Source organism: Adelges cooleyi, unplaced genomic scaffold (genome assembly GCF_023614345.1).
Source record: "Adelges cooleyi isolate 19-005CV unplaced genomic scaffold, UGA_ACOO_1.1 ACOO_flye_CR_arks_rails_tigmint_CR_PRNA_308, whole genome shotgun sequence".
NCBI lineage: Eukaryota > Metazoa > Arthropoda > Insecta > Hemiptera > Adelgidae > Adelges > Adelges cooleyi.
Genome location: NW_026095979.1, coordinates 675,687 through 699,979, shown reverse-complemented (window position 1 = coordinate 699,979; position 24,293 = coordinate 675,687). Strand labels below are relative to the sequence as shown.

At 30.1% G+C, this 24,293-nt stretch overlaps 1 protein-coding gene across 1 annotated transcript; it reads right to left on the bottom strand.

The window, feature by feature from the left end:
* Positions 1 to 16,654: 16,654 nt before the first annotated feature.
* Positions 16,655 to 20,534, bottom strand: LOC126839828 (uncharacterized). The gene is made up of 2 exons (XM_050575247.1): positions 20,378 to 20,534; positions 16,655 to 19,541 (listed from the first exon to the last, which is right to left on the bottom strand). Exons 1-2 carry the CDS (start codon positions 20,456 to 20,458, stop codon positions 18,249 to 18,251), a joined length of 1,374 nt encoding a protein of 457 aa, XP_050431204.1. The 5' UTR covers positions 20,459 to 20,534; the 3' UTR covers positions 16,655 to 18,248.
* Between the last annotated feature and the right edge of the window lie 3,759 nt (positions 20,535 to 24,293).

Here is a 24,293-nt window from a genome sequence, read left to right as displayed (position 1 = left end):
ATGGCTGTGATTTTAATATTAACGGTTTGCCTCTTAATTTGCCTATTTTGTGTTGTGAAAGTGCTAATTGTACTGCTCCGGATACTAATACAAGTTCCTTTGATGGGAGATTTCCAAATTCAAAATCAAATATAAAGTATTCATATTTTGATTCAGTCATTGTTCTTGGATGTGTTATTGTTTCTATTGTTTGTGTTTTTTTTGAAAATTATATTTATGTGAGTGATTTGTGTAGTTGATGAAAAAAAAAATTTTTTTTTGTTGATCGTGAGTTTGTTTGTTTTCTGAGGAATTATTTTCCTCTCTAGAGTTGTAGGGTTTTAATCTTCTTATGTGTATTATATCCTGTGTTATTTTATTATTTAGTTTTAATTCCACTATGTAGTTAACGTCATTAGATCTTGATATAATTTTAAATGGTCCTCTGTATTTTTGTGCAAGTTTTGGAGTTTTATTGGCTTCCTGAAAAAGAAACTTTATAAGAACTAATTGTCCTGGTATATACTCAACTAATTTATGTGCTTTGTCATAATTTAACTTTTGTGTTTGTTGTGCTTTTTTTATGTATTCGGGTATTTTTTGTCTAACTTTATGCAATTCTTCAAGTGATTGTTTAATGTCATATGATAGATTTTCTGGAATTACTTTGATGTCAACTCCAAGATTAGCATTAAAGCCATGTAAAATGAAAAAAGGGCTATGTTGAGAGGATATTTGGGGGGTATTATTATAACTAAATGTTATTTATGGCAAATAGAATGACCATCTACTTTGATTATTATCTGTAATGTAATGCCTGATAGCCTGACATAATACGCCATTTACTCTTTCCGTAAAACCTTGCGTTTGTGGAGAATAACTTGATGAAAAGATTTGTTTTATTCCAAAATTATTACATACATCCCCTAGACTCTTGTTTCTGAAATGCAGGCCTCTATCACTTGTAAGATATCTTGGTACACCGAATATTGTGATGATATGTATTAGAAAGTTAATGACTGCTGTAGAGTCAGCAGCTTTCGTTGCTTTTGTTAAGATATATTTAGAACTTTGACAAGTTACTACTAGAATGTATTTCTTATTGTTGCTAGTTGGAAGTGGTCCTAAGAAATCAGCTGTTAATCTTGTCATAGGGCTGCAAGTATTCAGGGGTATTGGTTGTAATTGACCTGCTGGTTTTGTATGTGGATTTTTGTTGATTTGACATTGATGACAACTTTTTATGTAATTTGTGACATCTTTTATTAGATTTGGCCAGTAGTATTTGATTTGAATAAGTTTAATTGTTTTGGATATTCCCATGTGTGATGCCATAGGTGGGTCGTGATGTGCATATATAATTTTGTTTATTAAAGCTTTGGGAATTACTATTAGATTACTGATATTTTGTTTTGGGTTATGCTGTTTGAAATATAGTATGTCATTTATAATTGTATATCTTCTTGATAATTTTTTTATTTTGTGAGAGGTGTTTCCTTCTTTTATGGCAGTTATTAGATCTTTACAAAATGAATCTTCTTGTTGGCTCTTAATTATATCAATGTTAGGTATTGTTTCATTATTTATGTTGTTTATAATTTTATTTAAAGTGTTGTTTGTTGTATTTTTAATTTGCTCACTCTTATGAATGTCTGTATTTTCATGTATATGTTTGTAAGTTTCTGTTATATATTCGCTATTTTTTTCATTATTTAATGTGTTGTCTGTATTATCAGATTGGTTTGTGTATGTTTTAATGTTATCAATTTGGTCTAATTCATTATTATCATTACTATCAGTTATGTTGTTTCTATCTGTATTTTTTGTGTGTAAATTTTGTATATTATCATTATTAATATCACATATTTCCCAAGGATTATTATTATGATTAATATTATGTGTATTTGTTTGGCCTGTGTAATTTTTATATTTTTGTGTTATATTTATGCCATTATTATCATTGTGTGTTTGGCTTATCATATTGTTATTATTATTTGCTTGTTTATTCGATATGATGTTATTATTATCAATACGGGGAAATTGAAATATTACTGCATCTATTATATGCATAATGCCTTCTCGTGATAAGCAATCAGCTACTTTATTTTCTTTGCCAGGTTTATGTTTGACTATAAAATCAAAGTCAAGAATTTTCAGTGTTAAGCGAGCTATTCTGTCTGATGGAATTTTTAAATTTCTATAATATGTTAGGCTTATGTTATCAGAGAAAACTGTGAATTTTCGACCCCATAAGTATTCTCTAAAATAAGTTATTCCAAATACTAAGCCTAGAAGCTCTAATGTAGTACTTGAGTAGGATTTTTCTGTATTTTGGACTTTACGTGATGCATACCCTATCGGTCTTAATTTGTTTGTACTATCAGGTTGTTCTAGAATTGCACCAAGGCCGGTTAAAGACGCATCGACTGTTAAAAATGTCTCTTTGTCATCAGAAAAATGTGCTATTACTGGTTCAGAAGTAAGAATTTTTTTTAGTTTGTTAAATGCAATCTCATGTTCATCTGTCCATTTAATTGTTTTTGTATTGTCATTTTTTGTTAGTTCAAACAAAGGGTGAGCTATTTTAGAGAAATCTTTTATTAGTCTTCTGTAATAGGTGTAACGGACCCACCCTTATCAGGGCTAATAGATACATATATATATTTATTACATTGTACAACTTATCAGGACTAACATATACATATATCTATATATTATGTTATATAACTTCTCATTATTATGTACCACACGTGCCGATTTTACATCAGACCCAAAAGGTCATTACAGCATCTTGCGAAAGCAGACAACTTGCAATTCTGTTCACAGTTGACCTCAAACACGAGGCCAACCACTAAGAGAAACTTAACGTTTTTGGCAACTATCGTGCGAATCTCACATCGAAGCTAGCCAATTTCGACCATGCGAAGGCTGCACTCTCATGCCTCTACCCTTCCTCCACCGTTGACATAAGCGGATGTCATGGACGAGCGAGGTCATCCACACGCGGACTTTCGATAATTGCGAGGATTCCCACGGCCATTCAGCGAGCGGACCAACATATAAGGGAGAACTTCAGTCATAGCAAGGCAGATGTGCTGGGACCACCATACACTACACTTGAAGTTTCTACCTATCATCTTCTTTTGAAGTCTTAAGCGGCTTATAATTGTCTTAATCATCATATTTTTGAAGCATACTGAACTTATGCTATTAACTGTTTGTCGTTGTACATGTTTTATAAGTATATTAAATTAAATGTTTGTGATTTACTCTGAAGTTATTCTATTAAATATCTAAAAACCTATCACCACGATTGTAACAACACTCAAACAGCCTGCAATACATACGTACAGGGCTACAGGGTTGCTACATTGGCGCAGTCTAAAGGGATCGTTCAAAGACGGTAACGACATCAAGTCCAACAGATTTCAACTGGAAGGGACAAGTCAATTGAAGCACTTCGTTGAAATCGACGTTTTTGGAAGAACCATTCAAATATGAACGCTCTTTTGTAAGTAGATAAGGAACTTAAATTGTATTAAGCTAAGTTAAGAATTTTTGTTTTATATAAGTGATAATCTTAAGTGTAGGTAGGCCCAGTCATCTCCCAAAATTTAAAAAATAAAAAAAAATGGAATCAAAAGATACTTTAGGAAATCAAGTTATAGACCAATTAATAGACCTGACCAAAAGCGATAGTAATGAAAGTAGTAATGAAGGATTTTTTGAATCAGAAATTATAGAATCCCCTGAACTAATTAAAATAGGAAACAATGACATAGGAAATGATTGTAACGATGTAGTAGATAAGGATGTTAAGGGGAGGTCAGTTGAATCAATAGAAAAAGAAATAGATAGATGTTATAATTCACAACGTAATGTTAGCAAATCTAGTGTAAGGGAACCTAAACAAAAATCTCAATCACCTAAGACTGTTTCTAACATTATTGACCGTAGTAATGTTAACATTAACAAGTATGCAAACACACGCTGTTGGATTTGTAATAGGCTTGGCCATATTTCCTTTTTTTGTAAATCACGTATGAAATATAGTATTAATACAATTAATAATAATAATAGAAATTATCAAACTTCTGTTCGAACTCGTCCAGCTATATGTAATGATTGCAACGGTACAGGCATCATTTTTAAAGAGAGATCGCTGAATCGCCAATCGGCGCATTTCCAGTGATAGAAAGAAAAAAAAAAATGCTTATCACTTAAAGAGAAATAACACCTAGAAACACCTTGACCAGATTGATAGACCATAAATCGAATCAAAAGTTCATATACGTCTCAGTAATACCTATATTATAAATTAACTTAACTATTGTTAATGTCAAAATCATTATTATTACCTAAATAATTAAATCAATTGTGGTTAATGACTTATAACCAAGTAACTTTCAGTTAAAAAAAAATATATATATATACGAATTTAGAAGTAAATAAATAACTATGAATATGGCAATCTTGGCGAGTTTCTGGGTGTTGCCTATAAAAATTTTTAATTATAAGTTAATAAGTAAAATGCTGTTCTTTATAATACATATATTAAATAATATGTAGCGTATAAAAAAAAAAAAAATAATAGATATATAGATAAATATAATATGTTCGCCATTCTGTTAGAGTTGCCGACTCAAGTTGAATATTACTTATTTATTAAACGCCTAAAAAGGGCCACTTTTTATGTTTAAAAGGAAGCTTACCGATCTGCGGATCTATTCATGCTTTTATTTTCCCACTTTGCTATACCAATTTTATGAAAATATATATATATATACACGTTATATATATCTTGTTAGGCTTGGAATTGATTAACACAAGGATGTTAGAACGAGAAACTGATCACTTTTCTTTTTAACCAATCCTAATCAATTTTCCAGAAATCTAAGAGTACTATGTTAGGCTATTTAAATAAATAAAATTTGAATCGTAGTTTAGTATTGATATTGAAAAGAATTTGTATTAGAACGCTAAACAAATTAATATTCTAAAAATTTTATTTTTACTGCTAAGTTAGAACGGATGGGCAAATAGCAGCCTTACACTTATGACAGATTTTATTATAAGGCAATTTCTAACAGAACATAAAAAACCCAATCCATTGGATAAATTTTAGATATACTCGATTGAGATAATCATAGAATTATAAGTCCATTAATAGGAAAGGTGTTGAACATGGCACTAAACGATAAAAATATTGGGTGTTTCACGGAAACAGTCCCCAAGACACGGTAACATGAATTTTAAACATTAAGTCCGGTAGTCTATACTTTCAATAAAAATGCTAATGTGGATGTTTCACGGAGACAGTCCTTAGTTACGGTAACACGAATATAAAGACGTTAACTCCGGTATTAAACAATGATATAAAAAATAAATTTAGCAGAATCCTACTGCATGTTGATATAAAAAATAATTTGAGCAGAATCCTACTGCATGTTGATATAAAAAATAATTTGAGCAGAATCCTAGTGCATGTTGATATAAAAAATAATTTGAGCAGAATCCTACTGCATGTTGATAATGATAAAGATAAATTAAATATACAAGGTTATGATAAATTAAGCGTGGAAAGATCAACCTAATTCGTTGAATTTCCACTAAAAACTAAAAATGACGCGAATTCTAATAAAGAAGTTGGAAAAATTATAAAAAGTAACGAATCTTTGAACGTTTCAAAAAAAAAAAAAGACTATCGATAAAAACGGTAACATGTAAATTAAACATTAATCCCGGTACGGTTGAAACCGCTAATATAATTAATGATAATAATGATTTCGATTATAGCCATGAGGTTAAAAAATAGATAGCAGGATATCAAAGAATAACGCGATTAAATTACATAGCAATGATAGAAATATTTCGATGAAACCGAGTAAAAAGCTTTATAATAGCGCGGTAAAAAAAAACGTGATAAAATGAATACTAAAGATAGATCTATCGAGAACACAAATGAATTAATTAACGCGAGTAATATAATTGAAAAACACGACGCTGCAAATTCTATCGAAATAGATCCAGCTAAGAAATTAAATTGATTAAAAAAAAAAAAAAAAATGAACTGGTTAACCGATGTGAACAAATTATTAACGCGAATCGTGAGATAAAAAGTGAAACCATACCTGTATGTAATAGAAAAAAAAAAAAATTTTATTGGCTCGCGAATTAAGTAGCAAGATAATTTCGACATGAACGACATCAGTAAATTATATAATCATAAATCCATTATCGGAAGACACACGTATTTTAGTGAATAAATTACAATTTACACCTGGTGATTTACCAGCGCTAACATAACTAGTATAATAAATGATGGCGTTTTGCCAATAAAATATATTAAATATAAATGAAACGCAACAAAACCGTTTAGTTTCTCGCAGATAAACGAATTAAATTATGACAACTTAGATGAATTTGAAGTATGTCACGTAAAAAAAAAAAAAAAAATATATTACCTTTCAGTGCCTATACTATACCGTACGTATAGTATAACACAACATTATTTTACACCGTACAAACGATATTAGTATACTTAATTCTATTCGGATAATCGACTCGTTGATATTTATCAACCAAACCCCGTATTATAATCATATACGAACGAAGACACGTATCGGCGACACGCGATACGAAATAATATTATTATTTCTGTCATATGTTATAATAAACTAAGATATTATGTTATTTTAATACTTTTAAAATAAAAATGATAGTTTTCTTTTCTTTCTTTAAAAGCTAAAGATTTAAAATTTAAAACTCTGTCAAACCACTTTTTTTTCAAGCACTTGGATAAATAGAAAACAAATATAGCAACAAATTGCTATACGGGTTGTTAAGACATATTCTAATACAAAATACAACATTTCAGGGTCATAGGAACGTGTATACTTCGAACAGTCTGCGCGGATTTTCGGTACCACGTTGACACATTATCCGATACCCAAAGCGGGTTATACTATGAAAAACTTGATTCTCTTAAGGTTCAAACCAAGGAAGTTACTCTATTGACTTATTTAGACTTAAGTCAGTACAATCAGAATGCCCAACTACTAGAGGCAAGGGTTAATGCATCATACGAATATTGTGAACACTTTACTAAATCATTTTCCCCTCAATAAGCATCAATTAATGAAAGCTATATTAATTCTATTCACGATCATTGTGTAACTTTAAACACACAAGCAAGGGTTTCTCTATCTAGCATTGTAAATAAAACTGAATTAATCTTCAGAACTATTGAACCTAGTCGTTCAAAACAGGGAATTCCTTTTAAATTATTAAGCAAGGCAGCTCGCCTACTATTCGGATTATGCAGTGAGCTATGTATACAAAATTCAGATAAAATAATAGACAAGGCATTATCAGGTGAACATTCGGTTCTACCAATTCTAACAAAGGTCCTTGGCCTTCCTAACATTACTTCTAAGCAGCCGTCTGTTGATACTTTGGAAATGATATCCGCATATGACCAAAATAACACAATAGGAGATTTGGATCGCGTTCGAATAGACAACGCTTTAGCTCTAAGCGCATTACTTAATCAATTTTCACTAGAAGCGAACACTCTTTTTGAAATACTCCAAAGCGCTAGGTTAGGTTATATACACCCTAGTCTGATTAATGACGAGGCAATTCTAGAACAACTTAAGTCCATTACAGATCAATTCGATCCAAACACCGAATTACCTTACGCCTTATCACTACGAAATATACCTAAATTACTAAAGGTATCCAAACTAGCTATATATTATTCTAACGACCGAGTTGTACTAAAAATAGGAATTCCGTTAACATATGATGAAACCTTAGATGTATTTCATATATTACCTCATCCTGTTTGTATTAACCATAATTGTGTATTTATCAAGCCCAAATTCCATTACATAGCTATGACAGCCTCACGAAAGCTATATTCCACTTTCGAAAGGATTGATCAAGTAGAATGCCAACAAACCGACGAATGTAGATTATGTCCGGAAATTTATCCATTACATCTAACCTCAAATAAACCCTTATGCGAAGCCTTATTATTCCAAGAGTTAGACACAGCACCAGCTGTCTGTGATATAACATTCAACCAATTAGGTACTACGGTGTTCTATAAGTTAACACATCAAAATAAATGGTATTTCATTTCAAACGGGGAGTCAATACTTATTACCTGCAGTAACAGCACCAACAAGTCCCTAGCACTCATTGATATAATGGGTACTGGTATTTTAACTCTTAACGAAACTTGCAAGGCTTATGGTGCCGATCATGTATTAATTCCAAGCACTCCAACTAACGAACAAGATAACTATGGTAACTACATAGCAAATGTAACAATAAAAGAAGCAAGCATTTTGACTTCTGCTTTAGCTGATCAAATCCTTGATCCTTTTCAATCACCAATAAGGTCCATAACTGATTTTTTAAATACGGAAAAAACCCTCTCTCAGTTGCAGCTTCAACAAAGTCTACTGCAAGCACCAAACAAACATCTTTGGCGTTTACTAATGAATAAAGACCACAGTTTCCATCTGATAGTACATTTTCTCCCTGATGATATTTAGAAAATGTTGCTTTGAATATTGGATTTATATTATCATCTGAGTTGATGTCTATTGCATTCACAGTTTTTGTGTATTTTTTAAGGGTTGATATAATGTTATTTGCGTATGTTTTTTGTTTAATAGGTTCTTGGCATAATAGTATTTGTATTCCCGTATGGTTAAATATTTTAAAAATCATATCTTTTATTACATCCCAGTTAAGTTGGCCATATGCCGTAATGTCTTGTATTGAAATTGCAATATGTGAATAGAAATCTTCTATAGCGGTAAGTTTTAGGTTGTATAATCCATCAAAGATATCTAAATATGATATTGGAGATTGGCAAGATTCTGTTATTACCATGTAATGAATTATTCTTTTATCTAATATTATAGTTTTTATATGGGCTAAATATAAATTAATGTCTTTTAATAAATTTGTTGTTTGACCATATTTGTTGAAAATGTCTACTGATATTTGAGTTTTGTAGTTAAGGTCTATGGATATGCAAGATAAAATAGAGTATTTTTCTGGAGAATGTATGATATTTATGTCAATTTCTTTTATGTTGTTTGATTGAAGAATATTTTGAGTTAATGTTTCTTGTACATTTTTTATTATTTGTGGAAATTTGTTGTTCATGATTTTTGTTTTAATTTTGTCGTTTAATTGAATTGTTTGTTTAGTATAATCTATTTTAGCTTTATTGTGTTTTAGAAAATCATTTCCAAGAATAATTGTGCTACTTAAGTTTTCAATTACACATACTTGGATAGGGAATTGTTTATTCTCAATGGTTAGAATTATTTTTGTTGTGCCTAAAAGATTTAATGGCGATTTATCTGGGCCAGAAAGTTTATAGTTGTGTGTTTTATTTATGGAATTGGGGTTTATTAAATCCGGGCGAATACAGTTAATATTGGCGCCTGAATCAATTGTTACTTCTATCCATTGATTATTTAATTTAGCTAAAATATATAATGCATTGGCTTTTCTATTTTTATTGAGTATAATATGTATAATGTCTGTGTTTTCGTCAAAATTGGTGTTAGGTATTGGAGTTGAAGGTAAATGCACTCCAATGTGGACATTTGACCTATTTATTCGTTTTTTGTGTTTTGAATTTTTGAATAACAATTTTCATCAGTGTGATATCTTTTATTGCAAATGGAACATTGCAATTTCCACTTACAATTTTCTGATGAATGGTTGGAGAGTGAGCAGTGTTTGCATTTTTCAATGGTGCCAAGATTTCTATTATTGTTATAGAGATTTTGATTTTTGTTGAAATTATTATAATTGTTTTGATAGTTATTTTTATTATGTGTGTTATATGCATTATTTGGGACATTGCTGTTGTTGAACCTTTTGTTGAGGTTTTGATTTTGGTTTTGACGTTTGTCTATATCATTGTTGCGATATGATTTATTATAATTGTTGTATCTGGGATTTTGATAATTTATTGGCCTAGAATTTGATTGATTTGGGTAGTTTGTTGGTCTAGGGTTATACTGATTTTGGTAATCTGATGGTCTGGAATTATATTGATTTTGGTAGTTTGATGGTCTGGGATTGTACTGATTTTGGTAATTTGGTGAATTATATTGATTTTGTTTATTAAGTAAAGTTTCCAAGTTGGATATTTTTTGTGTTAATGTTTCTAATTGTTTTTTTGTTTTAATGTCTTCAACATTGAAAACGTGTTCTCTAGTTATTTGATTTTTTATATCATTTGTAGATTGATTTTGAGTTCCTTCTAGCATAAATTCAACGGATTCATATTTTCTAATGTTCTTTTTTAGATCATCTAGAGTATTATTGTCTAATATCCCCACATATCTAGCGATGTTTGGTTTTAGTCCTTTCATTATTGTATGTACTAACTCAGATTGTGACATGTTGGGATCAATTCTTTTACAGAGATTTTGTGCTTCATTAATATAAGAAGCAATAGATTCATCTGGAAGTTGTTTGCGTTTTTCTAACAGTGTCCTAAGCATATGTGTTTGTGCTATGGGTTCGAATTCAGATCTAAGTGATGTTTCTATTGCATTCCAATCTGCTGATGGGTTAGTTTTTTCGAAATTTTCATAAAAGGTAAGGGCTGTATCACTTAGATAAATAACTAGAAATGATTTTTTTTGTTCAGAGGTCCATCCGTTTATTGATGATGCTCTGTTGTATTTATTTAGAAACGAGTCAACACTTTCATGTATTGCTCCTGAAAATTTAGAAGGCTTACAGAATGGAATTCTTTCAGTCATTGTGGAAATTTTTTGAAAATCAGATACTAACCAATCGCCTTTAAGGTATCTTATAAGTCTTTCTCGAAGTTCGTCTGCTGATCCTTCGACTTTTAATTTTCTCTTAGCTAAATTTTCCTTTATAGAATTAAAGGGTGCTTTTTGAGCCCACAATATATTTTGTGAATCGTCTATGTCATAAATATTTATTGAGTTTATTACATTAGTGTCATCATTCTGATTTTCCATTAATGTGCATTTTATGAAACGGAAAAATTTCAAACAACAGAAAAATTAAAACTAGATATGGTTGGTGAGATGTTAATATTTTGTGAATGATTAATCTTGTGTTGTATATTGAAATGTTCTATGTTGTCATGTAAAATGTAAATTCAAGCATTTGAAGTAATTCAAGAAAGAAAATTTCTATTGAGGAGGGAAATAGTATGCCTCGAATGGTGTTTGAAAGAATGAACATATATGATTTTTTTATTAAATCTTTGTCTACGATTTCTGTTTCTTTGGCAGATTGAACGTGTACTTCTCTTAGAAGTATTCTATATTTTTTAAAATCAGTTATTTCGGTATTTGAGCCTAGTTTTGTCAGGAGTATTCTTAGAATTTGTTTTATTATGATTCTTTGTTGTATTTGTATTACTTCATTAGTAAGTGATGATTCATTTATAGGATGAAGTTCTGTTAGACAAGCTTCATGGATTTCAATCAATTCTAAAATTAATTCTTTAATATTTGTTGGGTATATTATTCCTCTAATTATTTTGGATTCAAAGAAGTGTAAATATCCATATAGATTTTTTGGACTGAATTGATTGTTGTCGTTAGTGATTATCCAGATTATGTCAGCAATAAATGTAGTTAGTTGATTTTTAGTTCTGAATTCAAAGTGTATGGAGTATCTTGATAAAATGTGTTGTATAATAAGTTTGGTGGTGTTATTTATTTTTAATGCGTTAGATGTGTTCATTTGAAAATGTAGTAGTTATGAATCTGATGTACAGTGATGTTGTGATAGTTTAAACTAATGTTTCTCTAATCGATGAATTAGTAAGTTCAGAATACATTGGAGCACACGCAAGAAGTTGTTCTTCGGTTAACCTTATAATAAGGTGTAGGAGGTCAGTTAGTTTATGTATAATAATTGTTTCTGATGTTGGTAAGTTTAAATCTTTATTTATTTGGGAGATGCAAAATCGTTGAATTGTTAAAGATTGAATTATAGTTAATCTTTTGTGATTAGAATATTCCCAGATTATGTTTGTGATAAATTCAATTATATCATAATGATTGTGGAATAGAGTATTTTCATAAATTTTTATAGTTCTTCTTAAGACAAATTTGACTGTTTTTATAAATTGTTTTTTGGAGGGTTTGGTCATTTAAGTGTTTAATCATTAAATACTTTTATGGTAGTATGGAATTTATTTATTTGTTTAATCGAGAGTTGCTTCTATTTCTATGTTGCCAAAAATGATATATTTTTGTGGAATGTATTTGTATATTTGTTGTATTGTATGAGATAATATGAAATCTAATGCGAGTGTGAGTCTATGAATTATTATTCTCTCTGTGATAGGAGATGTTAGACTATCTCGTAAGTATTGAATAATAAATCTGTAAAGAATTATTGTATGTGTTTGTTTGATGTTATTTTTAAATGAGATATTCCATAAAGTATTCGTAATAATGTCTAATGTTTTAAAAAAATTGTGGAAAGTTCGATTTTCGTATTCAATTATTATTTGTTTTGTTAATTCTTTGATTATAAATAAAAAATCTTGTTTAGAAGGATATGACATTTAAAATAATTTCAATGTTTTAGTGTTTGTATTTAAATATATTTTTTAACAATAATATAATTGGAAGGAAGAATTATTATGAGTTTAGCAACGGCTAATTCAAATATGATGTGGCTTGGAAACGAGTTCTTAGTTGGGCGCCAAATTGTAGTAATAAAAATGGGTAGCTATAAATATGGATAGGAGGGGTAATCTGTGATGTCTTTATGAAATTATTTGTAATATATGTATGTGTGCTTTTAAATGTATCCTACTCTTCCATATCCTATTACTACAATAGTATGCTAGTGTTAATAAGCTTTCACGTACCTTATGGCTCAGCTATAGAGTGGAAATGCGTTGTCTCGCTGTCCTCCGTTGTTCCTTTGTTGTCTGTAGTGACTGAAAATAGAAGTCCCGTACGACACGCACTTACCGAACTCGTTAGTTTCTAATAGATACCGAAAGTTTTACTTAATAACACGCGTACTACTAGGTGTAATGTATTAATGATCCGGTTTGGAGTGTATTCCTGTTCGTCCAAATAAAGTTACCCTTTTCAGATATGTTTTTAAGCGTTTTTAACTTGGTGATCCTCTAGCATGCTACGTGATAACTAGTCAGAGGACTACACAAATTCGTTTAGAAGATCAGACTACTAGGCTGCGATATTTAGAAGCAACAGACCTTAAGGGTCCATATTTAACCTCACTAAACAGCCGCTACTCTAGTTGTCTTCCCTTAGCTAAACACTAATTAATTAACTACTTAACTACTTAAATTTTCCAATTGCTGACGAGAACATCCAAATTCCAAGTGAATAATTTAATTCAAAGGAATTGGATCCCTAGAGCTGCTTTACGCTTCTCAAGAGAATTAAATGAACCAGGTCAGTCTCTCGGACTATGTTAAGATAGCTAAATTAATAGACGAGTTATTAAATGAAACAAATAAATAAACACAATGTTTTGTTGTGCATAGGACTTGGAACATACACTGAGTCAAAACCATAAACAATTACGAAAAGAATCGGTTAACTACGCACACCCTGCCTTAACAATTAAATAATTGATAAGTTGCAGACGATTGTAGCTAAGCGACTGAGCGGTGACAAGCCCGTCGTATTGTCTTATATAGGGAGTAAATGCGTCATTAGCAGGGGGTGAGGTATGAAATGTTTTCTAGGATAATCATCCAAGCGTATAATTGTATGGTATGAGTCAGCATATGTTATGTGTCATGTTTATTTTAGTATATCCTTTAATACTTTTATAAAATACTGTACTTGAAATAATATATAAATGATTGTGTGCGATATTATTATTTGTGCATATAATTGATCTTATATAATTGACAATTTTGATTAGTGCATATATTGAATTTAGTGCATATAATCTTATCATATATAGAGGTATTTTTAGTGCATATAATTTCATGTATTGTGTGTTGTGTATTATGTGTTATGATATTACATGTAAATGATTCAATGAGTACAATATAATCATTACAGCTGGCTTCACACCTTTCAGGCAGGCGACAGCAAGTTAGGATAAAAAATGTTATTTCTCCCGTTATCCATATCACCTCTGGAGTACCTCAAGGGGGGTATTTATCTCCATTGCTCTTCTTAATTTTCATGAATGATCTTGCTGATGTTTTCCATCACTTGATGTTTGTTTTTTGCCGATGATGTGAACATTTATACTAGTATAAGTTCAGTTGTCGATAGCCATAATTTACAAGAGGATTTATGCAGTTTTCATAACTGGTGTGTTGTTAATGGTTTATGATTGAATATATTATCTAAATGTTTTCAGATCACTTTTTGTCGTAAACGCTCATACGAACTATGTAATTTAGATGGTATTAATCTCATAAATGTTTCGCATATTAAAGATCTAGGTGTAATTCTTTCCTCAGATTTATCCTTTACTGAGCACATTTCAACTATTTATAATAAAGCACTACGGATGTTAGGTTTCCTCAAACGAAATTGCTGGGAGTTTTCTAATCCTATTTGCTTAAAAGTTTTATATTGCGCTCTGGTGCGTTCCATAATTGAGTATGGATCAATTATTTGGTCCCCATATCAAGCTAACCTTAGTAATGAACTTGATAAATTACAAAAACGGTTTCTACGTTTGCTGGTCGTGAAAGTGGGGAAATACGGTAAAGATGATGATTTAAATGTGGTTGCTCCAGATTTCGGAATTGCTAGTCTGGCTCAGCGACGGCAAATCTTTGATATTTGCTGGATACATGGGTGATTGAATAATAAAATTGATTGCCCAGAAATACTTGATATTATCCCTTTTAATGTTCCTTCAGTTCACCTACGCTCTCAATCATTATTCTATATTTCCCCTGTCCGACAAAACTACAATCTTTTTGCTCCGGTCAGCCGAATGCTAACGGAATGCAACGAAATTAGTCCTAAAGTAGACTTCTTTTAGCTTCGATGCAAAGCGAGAAGGTATTGGTTTTACTCTGATGTGTGTTTTTTTTTATCTGTATACACTGTAACTTTTTTAATACTGGACCAATTCCTTCGAGTAGCAACTCTATAAATCGCAAATTTCATCTAGTTGGTACTTTGGGGGGGTAAAAGTTGAAAAAGTTTAATTCTTCACAGACGAAAGTTGAAAAAAACCAGTACAGTGGGGTCGGGGCATAGTGGGGACGAGTTGGAGGTCACAGGTTTACAGGAACTTTTAAATCTGAAAGCTGATAAAATCACTTTCGAGAAAAACGCTTCGATGCAATCGTAGTTGAATATTTTCAAGGCAGTACAATCTGGAAAGCCAAGCACAGTGTAAGCTAGGAAAGTTAGAAAGTAATAAATTGAATCGGCCATTTCAAAACCGACTTAGGGGGGTCACCGATTTTTCAATACTGTCGGGTTTTTATCAATGTAATAATTGAATACTTTGGCTGACGTATTGCTGTGTGAAAACTCAATATGTCAGACTCATATTAATACAAACGTTGAGTACAAGAAATTCGAATCACTGCAAAATTATTTATGAAGTTTCTTGGGCTAGTGTGATATTTCAAATTTGTGACTTGTGTCGTATTTTTACAATGACTGATAAAATCTACAAAATAGAAGCATCAAAGCGTTCATTTGAAAGTGATTTTATCCGAGCGGACTAGTATAGTAGAGTATTGGCATAATGTAATCAAAGCAATGAGGAAACGGAGAGGTCACAGGTCTACAAGAATTATTATAAATAAAAGTGACAAAATTGAATAAAATCGCTTTCAAATAAACGCTTTGATGCTTCTATTTTGTAATTTTATCAGTCATTTAAAAAACGACACAAGTCACAAATTTGAAATATTACACTAGCCACAAGAATTTTCATAAATATATTTTGCAGTGATTCAAATTTCTTGTACTCAACATTTGTATTAAATATGAGTCTGACAAATTGAGTTTTCACACAGAATACGTAGCTAAGTATATAATTATTACATTTGATAAAAAGACAGTTTTGAAAAATCGGTGACCTAAGTCGTTTTTGAAATGGCCGATTCAATTTATTACTTTCTAACTTTCCTAGCTTACACTGTGCTTGGTTTAGATTGTACTGCCTTGAAAATACTAACTACCGATTTGCATCGAAGCGTTTTTTCGAAAGTGATTTTATCACTTTCAGATTTAAAAATTCCTATAAACCTGTGACCTCCCCGTCCCCACTATGCTCCGTCCCCACTATGCCCCGACCCCACTGTACTGGTTTTTTTTAACTCTGTAGTCATAATAAAGAGATCGGTTTTAAATAGTTAAATCATTTATACTGATTTATATGTACTTAATACTTATTGTATCCTCAAATACTTTTTGTAATGTTTTTTGTTTCTGTGTAATAACTTGTAAAATTTACTTTAAACTGTACTCTTGCCCTTTGGGGCGTCAAATTAGTAATAAATAAATAAATAAAAAGTTTATTAAGAAAATGCGCTTTTCAGATTATACATTTAATTTAAATGACATTATGTTGTTTTATTCAGAAATCTGAGAATATTTTACATAAGAAACTGATTTTTAAATGTAGAATAATATAATAAACATTTTAATTGGTCGATAACCAGTTTGAACAACTATTTATAAGAAGTTATAAGATTTTTGAAAGTTAAGGTAGAAGAGGATGTGCTTTTGGGAAGTGCGTGCAAATAAAAATAATTTACATTTCTGCCCTAAACTTAAAACTCTGATAACTTCAAAAATCCAAAACTGGTTATCGACCAGTCAAATCTTTAAGACATTATTCTTATCTTAAAAATTTATTAAAATGTATGCCTTACTATTTAAGTTACAAAAGTCGCTATAAAAAAAACTAAGCTGAGAGGGAGGTAAAAACAATGTTGTGAACTAAGTTGTGAACAATTGAGTTTACATTGTTTGAAAATATTATGCAATGAAAAATTTTAATTCCTTATTATACCCTATAAGATATTGAGTGAATCTCGATAAAACGACCACCCTGTAATATAATAATATATAAAATTAATACCTTAAATGTGTGCAATACATAATAACATTTTTATTTTGAATACATAATTGAAAAAAAAGTACAATACTACGTATAACTGCAGTACGTGATTTGTGAAAAAATAGATACATGATTTGGCCATTTTCCTTAACTTCGTTAATTTTTTACTACTAACAAATACATTTAAAAAACAATATTGTAATTTAATTGTGTATAATCGATTATACAAATTAGGGTGGACCAAACAATTGTTATTTTTTTTCTCTTCTTTTCTTGACATTATGTTCCTTAGGATAAATAAATACTTCCCAATTTTTTCAGATTTTGTAAATTTTTTTAAGAAGCAGCCAGGATTATTTTTTCCAAAAAAAAACATTTTTGTTCCATAGTTTTTAATTTATTTAAGGTAAAAGATTTAATTTTAAACAGATGTTATTGGTATAAAAACCATCAAAAGAAAAAGACGAATAAACTAGTTTTTATTTTTTTTTGTTGAACTAATTTAAGCCTTAGAATGTAAAATTGATAAATTAAACCGTAATAGTACCCTACAATATTTTTTTTTAAGGGTTAAAAATATTTTAAACTTATTCTTCATTTAATTGCAAAGAATTGTGATACACTTACATAGAACATTATTACTACAATAAATCAAAAAACATTAAAAAAAAAAAATCAAAATTTTTTTTGGCATTATCATTGCCCAGCGGATTTATATACTAAATAATATTTCAAAAATTCATTCGTCGGTGGCTATAGCATCCGATATATGTATGCTCACATTTATCAATATTTTCTTTATTCCTCTTTTTCTACTGATAATTTTTTCATACAAACAACACTTGTTTATAATTAATATTTCTACTTTAAAAAAAATTAAATTAAAAATTATGTAACAGATTTTTTTTAAATTGATGCTCGCCGCCTCTAAAAATAATTTTAAAAAACTGAAAAAATAGGGAAACACTTTTTACCTTAAGGAACATAATGTCAAGAGAAAAACAGAACAAAATATAAAAATAGACCACCCTAATTGACATGGTATTGTAAAAACGGAAATAATTTAAATAATAAAAGACGTGAAAGAGATTTAGAGAGTGCATCTAGTATAAATAAAATTAATGACCAAAAATGATTTGAGTGTAATGCTAAATAAATGATTTGGTCATTATCCCCATCATCAATGATCATCAATTTCCTTCGACTAGAATGCTTAATGCAAGATCATAGTTTAAAATCGTTAACTTTTCTTTTAACAAATTAAAGTTTTTGCCAAATTCTTGGAGAAATGACATTATCATACCATCGGTAAACTCTTCGTTTATGTCAACACTGATCCAATCGCGCCCATTTGAAGTACATCCATTTAACTCCACTAAAATTTCTTTGACTCTTACCGGTAATCTAGCAATAACGCTATCAAAGTTGTTATGGTGTTCATTTATTGCACTACGAACCTCTGCTACTACATCAAAAAAAAAAGTTTCCGTATAGAGCATAAACCTTTGTACCATATAAATTGTGTCCATAGCCTCCGCAAACAAAATGTTTTGTTGAAATTGACCCATTTTAGACATTTCTTTATTAAATATTACCAACATAACCCACAGAAAGATGTACATCCTTACACTGATAATTTGTTTAATCAACATGTGGTAACTAAGGTGTCCGAAAGGTTGCGATATCCATTGGCGATTGTTAATGTATTCCTTGGTTTTATTCACTTCGACTGCGTGCCTTCTTATCGTTGGCCTCCATTCTACGTCTGAGCCTGTTATTTCCCCAAACAGTAACTCGTGTTCATCCCATAATGGTTTTAGATACAAATAGTCGATCGATATGTATTGCATGATATTAACATAATCAAGTGCAATAATTCTAGACGCGCGAAGTTCTTGAAATATGTTATTTGGTACATTTAAATTGTTCGACATCAAATCGTACTCTGCTATATTATTGGGAAGGTATTTGTTATTTTTGCAGTATTGTATAAAATTTGTAATACCGCTTTGTAATTCGGCTTGGTCGAAAGTGGTACCCTCAAAAAAACTGCTGTTGCTTTCGTATTCAATGATCGCCAGGATTTTTAAAAAAAAACTCCAAAACCATTTACCCGCTTTGACTTTGCCTTTTTGAAATAACAGTACCATAAAACCCGCTTCTTCTTTTAGTACTTTTAGTTCATCCCGTGCAACATCAATAGGCCCGCCTCTTTGCAACCCTTCCAGAATGTTCGATAAATACACCAGTTTTGTTTTCACAATTAAAGTGCAAGTACATTTAATGTCTTCGATTTTCTTGTCAAATTTATCAAACACCTTATGGCGACCTTTGGTATCGTTGTAATTTTGAACAGGAGATGTCAGAACTGTACGTTCATTATCACTAAACTTTATTTCTTGCTGGCTGTAGGTTTTTAAAATATTCACTGTATTATAGAATGGATAAGAGAATGTTTGACAGACGTAATATGACGGCGAAACCTATAAAACAAAAATATGTACTCATTTATATATAAAATATACATAGTTTTTTTTTGTTAGATTTATATACCTATCACCTTTCAACAAGATAAATTTACTAAAACTATTGACTTGTCGATAACCAGTTTTCAATAATTATTTTTTGTTTTAACTATTTATACAATTAACAATTATGTAAAATATTAAATTTTAGGACATATTAAACATTTTATTTAATAATAACTTTTAGCGTTTATCTAAAATCCACATTAGTTACACATTAACATGATATTCCTTATTCTCTCTTTTTCGAAAAACTTTTCATTGTCATTAAAGCCAAATGTACCATTAGCAGTTTTTTTAAATGTATTGTAATTCATACAACTAGTGTTTTGCATAATGCCCTTGAGAATAGACGGTACATGTCTACCTCAGTATCTTTTTCTTAAAACCTTCTTTTCTATAGTCATATTTAAAAGTTTTTCCCGTCCAAATAATTTTGTTTTTCTAGAATTTATGGCTTATGTGATATCCTTTTTTTCATTTAATTCTGCTGGTTTACTAAACTTAATTCAATACAATATGTCATCACAAATTATACTGCTAAAATAGTACTTTTCTCTACCTAAACCTTTTTTAAACAAATCAAAGGGCAGTGTTTTTGTTGTGATATATAAATAATAATTTTATATACTAATAGTTAACCTTCTAGTATTCAGACAATAAATGGGGTAAGTTAGCTGAAATTTGGATTTAATGCAACTGCTGGCTGAGAGTATCCAGCAAAGTTTTGGGACTTCCTAAATTAAGAGTGTAAAAACATACTTTTAAGATAGTGAAAAATAATTTATGCTTACTTTGTTTGTTGATTCAATCATCACAATATTGACTGATAGTATGAAATATAATGACAAAAAAATACAGTTGTGTTCGATCATTTTTAAAAAATTTTACCACACAAGAACAATTAGTCAAAATAGAATTATAGTAATGTGGCAAAGTAAGTATTTGAATGCTAGGAATAACGTTTTACATTGATGACCTATTATTGTTTCAGTTACTCAAAACATCTTTAGTAAATAATTTTGTTTGTATAAAGTATCATTTGTATAATCATCTGGCAAAATCCTGATATTTATACGAAATAAAAATAGTCTAGTCTAGACTAGATTTATTTTGTAAAATATACTATAAACCGTAATTTGTATAACTAGAAATATAATTTATAACTATAATAATTATGATCATGGCAACAAAGAGCATTTTAAAAAGAAATGTATTCGTGCATTTTTAAATATAAATTTAATAGAGGGTTGCCAAAATCTGGAAGCATGTATGGACGACATTATCCCAAATGAACAAAAATTATAAGTTTAGTATTTTAAAACGAACTAAATATATAACAATTTACAAATATATTATTAAGTTTCATTAACGTTGTGTCTCTTTAAAAAAAAGTCTTTTAAAGGATGCTACGAAAGATAAGTATGTTTTATGTATTGAGAGCAATGGGTTTTGCTGTTATATTTACTGGTTCTACCAGAAATCGTTTTCACATTAATTGGAAGACCATCATAATACAACTTTGAAGACAACACATGATAAACATTTTTTTTAATCCTTACCTAATTTATTTTTCATTATTTACACACAAGGAGCTATTCGGGTGGTTGCCTATGGGTGGTGCAGGGGCTTATCCAGCCGTCCGGCATAGCCCGACAACTTCATTAACGTTGTCTAATCTAAACTTTTAGTTTTCTTAAAATGTCTTTTTGCGTCAGCTAACTATCTGACATAAAGTTTTGGACCTGTGACTAAAACTATTAGTATTTACATTTAAAAAAAACAGTACAGTGAGGTCGGGGCATAGTGGGGACCAGGAAGGTCACAGGTTTGCTGGAACTTTTAAATCTGAAAGTGATAAAATCGTTTTCGAAAAAACGCTTCGATGCAAATCGGTAGTTAGTATTTTCAAGCCAGTACAATCCAAATCAAGCACAGTGTAAGCCAGCAAAGTTAGAAAGTATCAAATTGAATCGTTCGTTTCAAACACATGTATTTACAAATAAGCATCAAAGCGTTAATTTGAAAATGATTTTATGCGAGAGGACTAGTACAGTAGAGTATAGGTATAATGGAATCAAAGCATAGAGGGGACGGAGAGGTCACAGGTCTATAGGAATTATTATAAATAAAGGGATAGAATTGAATACAATAACTTAGATAAACGCTTTGATGCTTATTTGTAATTACAGTATCTCAATTTAATACTTTCTAACTTTACTGGTTTATACTGTGCTTGATTTGGACTGTACTGGCTTGAAAATACTAACTACCGATTTGCATCGAAGCGTTTTTTCTAAAGTGATTTTATCAGATTTAAAAATTCTTGTAAACCTGTGACCTCCCCGTCCCTACTATGCTCCGTCCCCACTATGTCCAACCCCGCTGTACTGGTTTTTGTTTTTTTTTGCAAAAACGTAGTGGACCAAATAACACATATACAATGTCTTGATAAATTTGGTTGGAATGGTCGACGATTCATGTTTCAACCATTTGTACTCCATAGTTACTTATTAGTTAAATACTTATAACGTTTATATCTACTAGGTGTCGGCTGTATCCTGTTACAGTTACATAGTTAGCAATAACTTTTTATGGAGATTTTAAAAATTGTGTTTTTTTAATAATAGTATAGGGGAGCAGTATCACAAAGTTAAATGTTCAGGATATTTGATCTAGTCATAATATAAAGTATTATCATTCATGTCTTTTAGTTATTATTAAAATATATCTTAATTTGAACATAGTAATAAAATAATAAAATATTTGATACCAAATCAGAGCTATAAGTTGATAAACTAAAAAATAGCACGAAGCAGATTATCTAATATTGGATAATTTAAACAATCAAGCGCGAGTATAACAATATGCAATACATTAGTGATCCTTTAAAAAAATTGTGTAATATGAATATAATTTTGGAACGGTAGACCGCATAAAAAAAACCACTTAATCTGGATCCAATAAACAACAGTCCTCTTCATAATTTGCTTATGTTATCAGTTATTATCGTCTGCTCGTTTCTCACTTCTGGTACACCGTGTTTGTAGTAAAAAATTAATTTAAAAAAAAATTAAAGTAAAATCTAAAAGTGGTACTTGAGTATTAAAACCTAATAGAATCATTCTGCATCTACAAAAAAATGTTTTAATAACTTGATACATTTTTTTTAAGATTTTAGGAGTTTTTGTTAAAGTATACGCAATCTGCGAAAACACAGTTTTCCGGAAATTAAAAAAAAACTGTAGTGCCGATTTTTTTTTTCGTTTAATATGTTATGGATACATATAAATACTAGCTACTGACAAATTTTCCACTTAAAGATCTTAAAATTACGGCTAAAAAACTAAAAAAACAAAATAACTTGTACCCCCCTTGTATATAGACACAAAAAAAACACACATCATAATAAAACCAATACCTTCGCTGCTCTGCATCGAAGCTAAAAGTAAGAACAGTGAGTAACTATTTAACATTGCTATGCAAGTACATGTTTCTATAACTTTTCACTGCTCTATTATATTAAATAATACATGGGATTTTTTTCTTACAGATTCAAATTTTTACCAACTACGAAATATGTGCCCCCAAAGCCAGTTTCATTCCCGTGTTGTGTATGGGATTTATCACTTGGATTACAGATGAGTTAGTCAAGTTATAAATGACGACGCCGTAGTCAAGTGGTCCATTGATCTATAACTGTTGATGATGATATTTTGTTCGGCACCTCATTTACGGTTATCAATGATTTCGACAGACGTAGTATTTAAATTTTTTTTTTGTTTTTCTGTGTTTTATTAAGTTGCGTTTGTAAATTGCATTTTTGCATTTCTGAAGATTGAGATAGTGGCGAAGATGGGCAAGACGAATAGGGCGCAGATCGTTTGTTTATAGGTTGTGATTGTAAGGTTTTTCCTTCGATAGGGGTCAGGATTTCAGGTGGATTATAAATATCCATAGGAGTAATTTTGGATGTATCGAAAGATTTCTTTTAAGGAGTTCGATAAATTCATGTACAATATTTTATATTTGATTGTTGTCTGTTGATGTAATGTTAATTTTTCAGAGTCATCTAACTCAGTTATAATTATTGGCGTGTTCAGTTTTAGTGTCATCCGTAACGAAAATTCTAAATTGTATGTCTTTATAATTACAATAGCCACTCCTTCTACTACAATATAAAATATGTATTATGATCATCATAATATACCTCAATTAGAACACTTATCCTATTTATTATTTCTCCTAGAAGCCTCGACGCGGAGTCTACAAAGGAATAATTTTTTTTTTTATTTTACAATAATTATTATTTTTACAATAATGTGTTTTTTTTTGTTTGGATAACTTTAAAAACACTGATCTGTTTTTTTTCGTATGTCAACATTATAGATAAAAAATTGTCCTTGTAAGGTACATTAACATGCATTTTATTTCAAATTTGACCCTTTTTCTTACAAATCGAGAAAAAGATTAAAAATACGTATACATTTTTCAACTTACATTAGTTTAAAATATGTATGAAAAATTGATTTGACATAATATTATTAATACCCTTGATTTTATCGTTTGAGTAAACAATACACAGTCATTTGGATTTGTATTTAAAATAATTATATTGCATAAGGTATCTCAAAATGTAACAATCAAACAATCATGTATATACATATATAGTTATTGATTATTTCACTATCAATGTAGGAACAGAATTTC